Here is a 10,606-nt window from a genome sequence, read left to right as displayed (position 1 = left end):
AGCTACAAAATAATACTGACAGAAAGTAACTCAGTCTGTTACACCAAACAATAAGTCATACAGAGTATATTTCGTTAGAAAAACATTTCAAGTTATTTTATTTGGTTCTAGTATCAGATAAAAATATATATGATTCCCATCCCGTCTTTTAACAAGAGTTGTGATATTATGCTCATTCCTGAGGGTTGTATCTAGCAAACACGTTTTTGGGTTTCCTTATAATATATTAAATCAGTCATATTTGTTCCTTAGCTAGTAGTGTACTAACCTTATTTTAGAATATGATATGCTTTATGACTATTGCTGTAGAAACTTTATGGAAAGGGTTGATCTTAAATGTACATTTTAATGAAGTTAAAATATAAAAAATATATATTTCAAATTATTGTATACAACACTGTCACCTTGGTACCAGCTTTTTACAGTTTATAACTGAGACACCAGCTCACATGTGACGCCTCAGAAATAAAACACTCGCGTTGCAGCTTTACCTCCGTCCTTGTTTATCAGATAATTGTTTACGACAGGAAATTAAAGCAGACAAATTCCATTCACACAATCAGGAGACTTGATTAAAACTGAGGAAAAGGATTAATCCTTAACCACCAGAACTGTCACCCGAACATTCAGTTGTCCTGGAACACAAAAAGCAGAAATAGATTAGACTTCAGCCCCGAAACCAACACATTTGTGACGTTCCAGCAAATCCCTCCATATGATGGTGCAGTACAAACAGCACAAACACAGAGAGGACTTGTTATGAATCATTTTCTTCTTCACAACACTGGTCTGGCCTTGCATATCCTGCCACAAAAGGAAGTGCAAAACATTCCTTTTGAATTGATCAAGACTGTTATAGTGCCCATGAGCTGACCAGTAATTTCACTTTGACCACATGCTGGCAAACCTAAAATACTAGACCAGAAACACTTGAGCTAAACTTGACATGGCATGATGAAAAAGATGCACTGACTATTCAAGTTGTAGTGAAACAAGTTTGTACTTGATAAGCACAGATTCTGGCTTCAACTGAGAAAAAATGAAAAACCTGTTACCTCGGAGCCTTCATCGCCCGAAGATTCCTCTTCACTGTTTCCTTCTTTATCCTCACACGGTTCCTCTTCACATTCTTCCTCTTCCTGGATTATTTTATTACTGAGTGTGAGAGACAAAAAAACATCAAACATTCTCGATGATAAGACAATATTTTAGAAGTTGGTGCAATCTTTATTAACATTCTCTTGTACTGTAGTTTTATTTTAAATTCAACTTTTTATACATTTCTATGAGGATCCAAAGGTTTTCTGCTCCTCTTCTATACATCAAATAATATAGACCGACTTGTTTCTGTACGATATCGTCATCTCTTTCCCTCACACTTCTCCACCTGCATGTTTTTTTGAGTAGAACATCTAAGACTTGAAGAATATTGAATAATATTCTTGTATGTATCATTTATCTGTACTAATATTTTATTTTTTAATAATTATTGTCTTTGATAAATATCAGTCATCAAAAGTAAACTTTTTTTTTAATAGTTGTTTTTTGGATTCAGAGTTGTTAACCCTTGTGTTATCTCAGGGTCAAGGTGACCGAGAGGACCGAAAGAAAATGTGTTTGAGGTATCCTTTGTGTTGTCTTTGGTTCAAGGCGAACGACTACCCTGCCTTCCAGAAATACATATGCAGTGGTGGAGGTTGTTCACCTTGACCCAGAGACAACACAAGGGATACCACAAACACATTTGTTTTAGGGTCTTGGTGAGCCTTGTAATACACATTGTCAACAGATAGTGGATGTTTATTTATATTTAACCACAGGTCTGAGTGGGTAAGAAAAAGATGCTGGTTCATGATATATTTTCATGAAAGCAAGAATATGTTTGTTATCTTTTACTCAGAGTGAATTCTCCTGGGTCCTGTGTTGGACCACTCAAAACAATCGCAGTATGTTTTCTTCTTGACATGAATAAATGTGCAGCTGTTTTAAACATATATATTGTGGCCGCCGCTCGATGTGAAATAACGACATAGCTGTGGGGAATCTAACCTCACAGACGAAAAGCTCAGAAGAAGAAAACCTTCTATTTGACTTACCGCAAATGACCTCTCGAGCAGGGGTGTCAAACTCAATCATGCAAGGGCCAAAATCTTTTAGCAGATTTTCTCTGTGTTTCTCCTTCATCGACAGTCAAGGACAGTTTCTTTATAATTGCTGACATTGATAAAAAATATCTTATCCTAAACATGCTAGTTTTGAGCCAACCATCCGGCGGGCCACAAAAAAGAAAAACCGAATTGTCCCTATTGCCTTGAGTTTGACACATTTGATCAAGAGCTTTGAACTCAAAATAACATAATAAATGCTAGTCATTTTATTCTCCTGTTGTCGTTTAAGCAGCAACATTGGCCTGATCTAAGCAAAACATCCTTAAAAAATAAAATTAACACAAATCATTGGTTACTCCAAATAAAGAAATACAAATGTTATGTTAATTTTCACAAAAGCACTTATTTTTTTAATTTAACTAAACAAATTCAATTCTTCGTATGAATAAAATGTATGTTAAGGTCAAAATAAACATTTACATACATTTATTTAATTTTGTTTATAGATTTGTAAAAAGAATCATGTTATTCCGATTAAAATTAAATTGTTAATACTGGGCAGCCATCTCATTCCCTTACACCTCCATCAGTGTGTGATATTCAGCTGCAACTGCCAGATAAAACAATGTCGTTACGTCTACCAAACAATGGTGTCGACTACCTGTAGTAAGTGTCGGGGTCATGGATATCCCACATGGCTCCGTGTCCGAACGAACCCACGTGAACCGCGTCATCGGTCCAGACTCCGACGGTGCCGATCTCAGAAGCTGCCAGGATGAAGCGGGTCTGCTCCACCTCCACCACCTCTACGCTTCTCAGGCCGGTACTGTGGGCCTGCCAGGACTTCAGCAGGGGCGGGCGTGCACAGATGGGCTGGGCCAGAGGTTTGTTTAAGTCGTAGGAAAGTCCCAGACAATAGATAACTAATGAGGCTGATTTACCTTACTGCCGATGCCAAGAGCATACTGAGAGATGTCCCAGATCTGAAGACAGCCAGATGTGTCCCCAGAGATAAGGAGGGTGTTTTTGGCCTGATCAGAGCTCAGACTCAGCACACACTCATTTGGCTCCTCTGGTGCATAGAAGTGAGCTATAAGAAGAACATCAGAATCAACAGAGCTTCTCATCAGACTTGAGCATCTTATCAATGGGCTTACGTTCAGCTTAAACCACTACTTTGAATAACAACTATTGTCGCCATTGTTTCTTCTTCATTTGTGTAACTTCATGTTGTGTTTCCTCACTGCCACAGCCAATTATGTTGCATATGTGTGTGTGTGGCTTGGCTCAGGGTCCTTGAACTCATCAATGACGGGGGAGCTCAACTGTCAGTAACAGAACTTCATGCGTTGTTAACAAATCTATGGATGTTTTTTTCTGTCCAAGTATGAATGACATGAATAACCTTTAACTTTAGTAACACCACATAATCATACATAAACATAAACTCATAATGTCCAAATAATATACATAAATGACCAAACAAAATATATAGAAAATCAAGAAAGTCAGTTTTTTGTAACATCAATAAAAAGTCAATAACATTTATGTATAAAAAAGTATTTAAAAAAACATATAGCTTTAATCAACCAAAGCTGGTTTGATTAAAGTTGTACATTGTTTTATTAAAGTTATTTTTTACAGTTGGAAAGTGTTTTTTGAAATGGATTTTATAACTGGTTGATAAAAAAAATGTTTGATAGAAGTAAATCATATAACTGTACGTGTTTCATTTACTGTATACAAACAAAAATTGTGTAGAACTGTCCAATTTAAAAATATACTTTAAACCGAATTAAAGCACCAATGAAGTAAATAAATCGTATTTATATACATATTGTTAAAACGATTGTTGAAAATATTTAAAAGAAAACTGTATGTGCTTTAAAAAAAACTTTACAGTACCTAAGGGAGGTTGTATTTAACACTAAGCAGAACGTGTAATTGTGTTTTAAAGAAAACATCTTCTAAGTCAACTATTAAAGAAGTGACATTTAGAAATTAAAATAATATAAAGGTGTATCATTTGATATAAATGAGATTATATTCTTTTGAATATAGTTCCATCGATATTTCATAATTTTTACACAAAATTCCCCATCCATTCCCACATAACTTCACAAGAGGTGAAAACGTTTCAATTGTAACAACAAATGCATGCAAGTCCAATTTATTTTAAAATACAAAAAAGTATATATGCATGTCTATTACTTTTACAAAGTGTACCTTCTGTCTGTAAAGTGTTTACAAGTTCATGTATTTTTTTTAAAACACAGCCTGTGTTTTTGTTATGTCACTCTGTCACCATAACTGGAAATGCATTTTCACGTTCAAACACGTGGTGGTCAGGCCGGATGGCTCCTCACCACTAAACACAGTTGAGATGTGGAAATAGACATAGTTGTGGGGGACCAGGAATGACCCTGGGCAGGAGGCCAAGTGCTGGGCTTGTGTCACTCAGAGTCTGTTCAGCTAATTCGTCACTAGCCTGTCGAACAAGACTCACTGTATCTGTGTGGAACTGCACTGACGCTCCAGAAGTAGAGCGACCCACTGTGAGAGGAGATCAGGACAGCGTCATGTTTGAGCCAACTCTTGCTAGCCCGGTGCTGCAGGAACAAGAGGCTGTCTACAGGGGGCATTGGCCTAGAAATGAAGAATTGACACGTGTCAATCAAAAGAGGAGCTTCTATATAGCTTTTACATGGCTTTACTCTGATTGAGAGTGTCTCCGTAGATGGATGATGGGTTCCTGCGTCTCCGTCCTCCAGATGATGACCTCGCCATCACGGCTGGCCGTGGCGATGAAGCCCAGCGAGGAGCTGTGACACAGAGCTAGGATGTCTGCTTTGTGGACACAGCTGGCCTTCCACGACTTCTCTGCAGATATGATGATGTCCAGATCCTGAAAAATGTTCTTCTTTTACTCCAATTGATCGTAAATAAGTCGTCAAAAATATTTTCTGTGCCACATTTCAGTGCCCAAGATAGACTTCTGGATCAAGTGATTGGAAATATGGAACCATCCCAATGCAAACAATACTATTAAACATTACTGTCAGTCTGGTATTTCTTATTTGGAAAAGTGTTGGTACTGTCAGCCACTGTTTGTGTTATTGTGGAGTTTGGTGTCAGTCTGCCTTATTAGAAGATACAATTAATTTATCAGAATGTGTTTTGGACATAAGACCACAGCATGGATACATTGGGAAGATAAATGGGTTGATAGATGGATAGATAGATGTATGTATGGTTGGATGGATGAATATTGCGTAGATGGAGGAATGATTGAATGGATGAATGAATGAATGGATGGAAATATTGATGGAGGATCAATGAGGAAGAATGGATGTATAAATGATAAACTGGTTGGATGAATGAATGATGACTGGATGCATGTATGGGTGGTTAGATGAAGGAATGCATGTATGGGGTGATGGATGGATGAATACATGTATGGGTGGAAGTGTGAAGGGATAAATGGATAAAATAATGGGTGGATGGATGAATGCATGTATGGGTGGATAGATGAATTAATAAATAAATAGATGAAAGGGTGGATGGATGGCTCGACGAATGAATGGATAGATGAATGGATGGATAAATTGATTTTGGATGGATTTATGAATAATGAAGAATGGATAAATGAATGCTTAGATGGATTGATGAATAATGACTGGATGGAAAGCTGGATGGATAAGCGCATGTATGTGTGGACGGATGGATGTTTATCACTTGATAACCATCCTATAAACTTTAAAAGCAAACATCTTTATAAGAAAACATTAAATTAACCTGCATTCGATATCCTGTACATAATTCTGGAAATAAAATAGCAGCAGAACTGAACTGAGAAGAGCAGAAAGTGGTAGAAACTATAACAGTAAGTAGTGTTTGTATAGCTAATGATGATCATACAGTATAAATCAATAAACAGTAGCTACATTAGACTAACACTAAAGAAAAATGGCTTCTGATCGATTGCAGTTTTCACAATATCTACATCCAAACTCACTTTAGCAATAGCAATGTCATATTGAATGATCTGTTTGCTTCCTCCAATGGCCAACAGCTTGTCGTCATCCAGACATGTCAGACCGGCCACTTCCGAGTAGATGACCGGCTCCAGTTTGATCAGGTTCAGGCCGTTAAGTAAACTCCAAACCTGATTAAAGGGTTGTAGTTATTGTAAAAACTCATGGCTACATTTTTCGATCCTACCTTAATTGTGCCATTGTCCGCCCCGGTTATCAGCCGTCTTTGGGAATGGTCAAGCGTCATGCAGGTGATGGCAACAACTCCGTGAGCGTTGCGGACTTGCAGTTGCCTCACTCCGGTGACAACATCCCAGACAGACAGGGAGGAGTCGGAGTGACCCGTCACCACCTGCCTCAGGGTGGGATTGTACTCGGCGCAGGAGAGCGTAGCTTTCCCTTCGTCCGCCAGGCATCCTTCGTAAGCTGCGTCTTCCTCTGCCAGCGGGAGCAGGACCAGATCGTCTTTGCAACCCACCACTAAGCTTGGTGGGGTCCCATCAGTGAGAGGGGGACTCAGGAGCAGGAAGGGGAAGTTGCAGTGCTCTGGGATACAAAGTGGCTGAAGGCATGGGAAATGTAGGAAAACTGTTTTGAGACACTTTTGGCTTGTAATGTCCCAAACCCTGATCTCCTGGAGAAAGAACAAGCAAGGAAAAGTTAAAGAAGGCTTCATGACTATGGTTCTGTATGAAGAAGTATGCATAGCGCTAACTTGAATAAAGAATAACAAGCAATAGAAGTCAATCATCCCATCATGAACACATTTAAAATAATTGTATACAGTAAGTGCAGTTTTCGGGGGTCTTCAGAAAGTTGTGACAGAGGGCCTCAGGCGGCAGAAGAAAAGTGACTCACAGAATCGCTGGAATAGCTGAAGATCTGCTTCACGGGTTCGTAGATTGCCACATCCAAGACAGAAGTGCAGTGACCTTCCATTTTAGCTAGAGGGGATTCAGTAATGAAGGGATTCCACACTCTAATTACTCGGTCACACCCGCCGGTCACCATCAGCCTCAGAGATGCGTTGTAGTCAAAACAAGTCACTCCCTGAGGAGGAGAAGCCAGACGAAGCCACTTCAAATATGTCCCAATGCCCGTGTAAGTTCAGTGGGTTGCATTAAAAAAAAAGTTTATTAAGCAAGACAGAAAATTGGCTTATAAAACAGATTGAAAAAGCACAACAGGAAAACAAACCACAAAGTTCTTGACGTTGTAATACCACAACATTGCCTCAGTGCTGGTGTAACCACTAATTTATATCTGGTTGGACACACTTTCAAAATAGAAGCAACCGTTGTTGTTTAGTTCCAGGTTGGGACTAAATCCGAGCTAACCAAAAGTAAAAAATAAATCTTTTATTCACTACATATGTTGAGATCACCCAGACCTGGTCTGGCTGAGGTCAAACTGACTGTGTAAACAGCTACACACCCTTTTATCCCAGACACTATTTGGAAATACACAAATATGAGATAACTGTGTGCAACTAGAGTTCCTAGTGAGAAAACGGCCACTTTATCATGTGTAAAATCAGATTTCAGTTAAAAATGAAAAATAAGTTTATAAAATAAAAAATAAAAAATAATAATAATTCATAATGGTCTTTTTCCACTAGCCCTTCTCGACTCACTGTTGTGGATCAGTACTGATCTAAGCAATAGTGGCAAACATGTGTGATTAATATAGGACTAGATACCTGTTTGATTTTCCAAATGTTTGGCCGCTCCTTCTGGTAAATGTCCATGGAGACCACGGATGTGACGTCACTTTCTGAAGAAGACCTGATGATGTTGGTTCTGGGCTCAAACATTAGCCTGTTGATGGTTTCCTGGTGAATGTTGGGGATGTACTGGCATGAGACCATGTTGTGGTGCTCTCCTCCGATGTTCTGACGACGAATATATATGAGTTAGTGTACGCAAGGAACCCTTTTAAAATACGGGACTTACTGGAAAATAGATCCCCTGCGATTGGGTGACTTTTGTGTTGATGATATTAAAAACGCCCTCAGATGGATGCAGGAGTCTCATCAGGTGAACTCCTCCTTCCACGTCACCCATCAAGAGTAATGAGGGATTATCTGGAAACTTTAAGAAATCATTCAATTTAAGGTTTGAGGAGGAAGACTACTGAAAGACCCACCTGAGAGTCATACCAGTAACAGAGTGTCGACAGGACATTATGAAACCCTGGTTAGAATTGAAAAATGTTCAAAGTTAGGAAAGGAGCTCAGAACCTAAATGTCGTCTCTGTTTGACATTAAACTACCATAAAGCTTAACGTCCTCAAATATGTTTGTTGAAGCGACGTTAACAAATCGTAGGTCCCTGCATTCCGTTGATATGGCGATCATGTTGACGTTGGCCATGTAGACAGCATCAGTGATGGCACCCTTGGCTGCAGTCTCTGCCTTTGACTGCTTTCTTGCAAGCTGAGGATTCAAGCAAACATTAATGTGCACTTCTGTGTTACACACATCAATAAGCACTTATTTCTCATTACCTCAAAGCTTTTGGGGTATTCCAGGCGGTTATTCCACACAGTCAGCTGACCTCCTCGACTGACACTGACAAAGTGGAGCGGTGGTGGTTTATAGACAGCTACAACTCGTACAGTCGTCTTACCCTGGTTGGTCAAACGAGGTGTAATTATCAGTGTCAACAAGGTAAAAATTTGCCATCATTTTTCTTAGCGTGGAGTGTTACGGTGTGTTCAACAGAAAAGGTAAGTAGTACTAAAAATTAGAGGTCAATTCAACTTTAAAATGTCTAATTTATTTGTGTATTTCAATGTATTTCTCCTGTAGCCGCACTTTTATTCCTTCACCAAATTCACTAACCAAGTCCTACCCAGTTAAAAGGGCACTGCGTGAAAGGCGGCTGGCAGTTGAGGAGAGCATCTTTGGAGTTATGACGACGCACTCTTTCAGTGGAGTACAGATGAATATAAGCAAAGACCTGTTTGGATGTGATGGTTCCTTTGCACGGGATATCAACCTGGATGGAAAGACTTGTTCTTATTCATGAAACTACTTTAGAATAGGACACAATATTGTGTTCCTTTACCTCAGTGAAGAATCTATCTACACATAGACCTTCTATTTCTGGACCCATCACAGTCTGCAGCACTTTTCGAAAATCCTCGCAGTTTAATCCGACATCAGGCGTATCTTGGTGTTCTTGAGGGTGGGATTTGTTGCTGAAGGCGGTCAAAGCATCGGCCAATATCTTCAGTTGTTCATAACTCAGTTTCTCTGCAAGACTGTCTCCAATTGATGACTCACTGCAGGCAGAAAAACAACACATATTTTCTTCACCTTGGTCTGGCTTTATCCAAGTGGGTGTAATGTAGATAAAAATAAACCAAGCTCACCATAATCTGAGGTGGGGAAGCTCCTCCCAGTAAATCAATCGTGGGTTTTTTTGGACTTTGGAGGAAGTCGTCTCAAATGCATTAACTTTCTTTACTTCTATATTAGTCAGATTTTCTTTGGATTCTGGTATCTGCTGTTAGAAAACAGAGAGTATGGCCAGGATTCAGGTTATAATCAAGGAACATGTTTTAACAAATAGTTTTTAATGTGAGCATATTCTCATTTGTAACATGAAAATGGAACAATGGATAAGTGCCTGCTACTGTCGGGAGTCATAGAAATATCAGACTGTGGTGACAGAATAGAAGACAATTATTTATAAGGTTAATGTAATAATCTGATATTCTGTTAACAATAATTTGTTTTCAACATGAAACAAGGAGTTGCCAGAGAAATTTAAAATATGAATTCAGAAGAAAACTAACCATATTGCCTTTACTGTCAACTTGCACACTGACACGTAAGAATGAAACGATTAATATAAAAAACTCGTTTGCCGTTAATCACAGAGGGATTATATCGCCATCTAGTGAACATGTTTTCTACTGTTCGCAAAGATAAATATTACACTTTAATTCAAAGCAATGTCCTGATCAAAGGTACATTCACGTCACAAGTGTCATTTAAGGAGGTGGTACTTGAAGATCCAAGCCATCAATGAAAAATTAAAACAACGAATAAGACATCTAAATAACGTAATTTATTTGATTTTAAATTCGTACGGTTTTACACAAACACACACACACACACGCACACACACACACACACGCACATATATATATAGATATCTATATATATATAGATATCTATATATATATATATAGATATATATATATATATCTTCAAGTACCACCTCCTTAAATGACGTTCTCATTATTTATTGACAACTCACGCAAACGGCTCGAACGGTACAAAGTCCAAAAGCAAACCGGATCCAGAAGCTGGTCCTTGCGAGACGCCACGTTCCCATGCCAACAAATGGTGAACACCGCCATCTCGTGGCCAGAATAAAAACTACAATTATCAATATTTGCAATGGGATTTGGAAATGATAAAGACTTGTTGATTTTGGTTGAAAACAAAGGGAC

At 38.6% G+C, this 10,606-nt stretch overlaps 1 protein-coding gene across 2 annotated transcripts; it reads right to left on the bottom strand.

Annotated features, from left to right (window-relative positions):
* Window positions 1-115: 115 nt before the first annotated feature.
* Window positions 116-9,329, bottom strand: LOC148086883 (cilia- and flagella-associated protein 337). Of its 2 annotated transcripts, XM_087783061.1 has the most exons (16): window positions 9,211-9,329; window positions 8,995-9,141; window positions 8,648-8,770; window positions 8,414-8,576; window positions 8,288-8,334; window positions 8,095-8,232; window positions 7,842-8,033; window positions 7,001-7,192; window positions 6,330-6,776; window positions 6,124-6,273; window positions 4,823-5,013; window positions 4,615-4,754; window positions 3,050-3,198; window positions 2,770-2,981; window positions 1,056-1,155; window positions 116-635 (listed from the first exon to the last, which is right to left on the bottom strand). In XM_087783061.1, exons 1-16 carry the CDS (start codon window positions 9,256-9,258, stop codon window positions 627-629), a joined length of 2,448 nt encoding a protein of 815 aa, XP_087639187.1. In that variant the 5' UTR covers window positions 9,259-9,329; the 3' UTR covers window positions 116-626. The 2 variants fall into 2 exon arrangements, with proteins under 2 accessions (XP_087639187.1, XP_087639188.1); XM_087783062.1 differs by lacking the exons at window positions 116-635; window positions 1,056-1,155 and having other exon boundaries at window positions 2,766-2,981.
* Between the last annotated feature and the right edge of the window lie 1,277 nt (window positions 9,330-10,606).

The sequence above is a fragment of the Callionymus lyra genome, chromosome 2 (assembly GCF_982586985.1).
Source record: "Callionymus lyra chromosome 2, fCalLyr1.hap1.1, whole genome shotgun sequence".
NCBI lineage: Eukaryota > Metazoa > Chordata > Actinopteri > Syngnathiformes > Callionymidae > Callionymus > Callionymus lyra.
The sequence above is the reverse complement of the archived record's forward strand: the minus strand, read 5'-3'. Positions and strand labels throughout refer to the sequence as shown.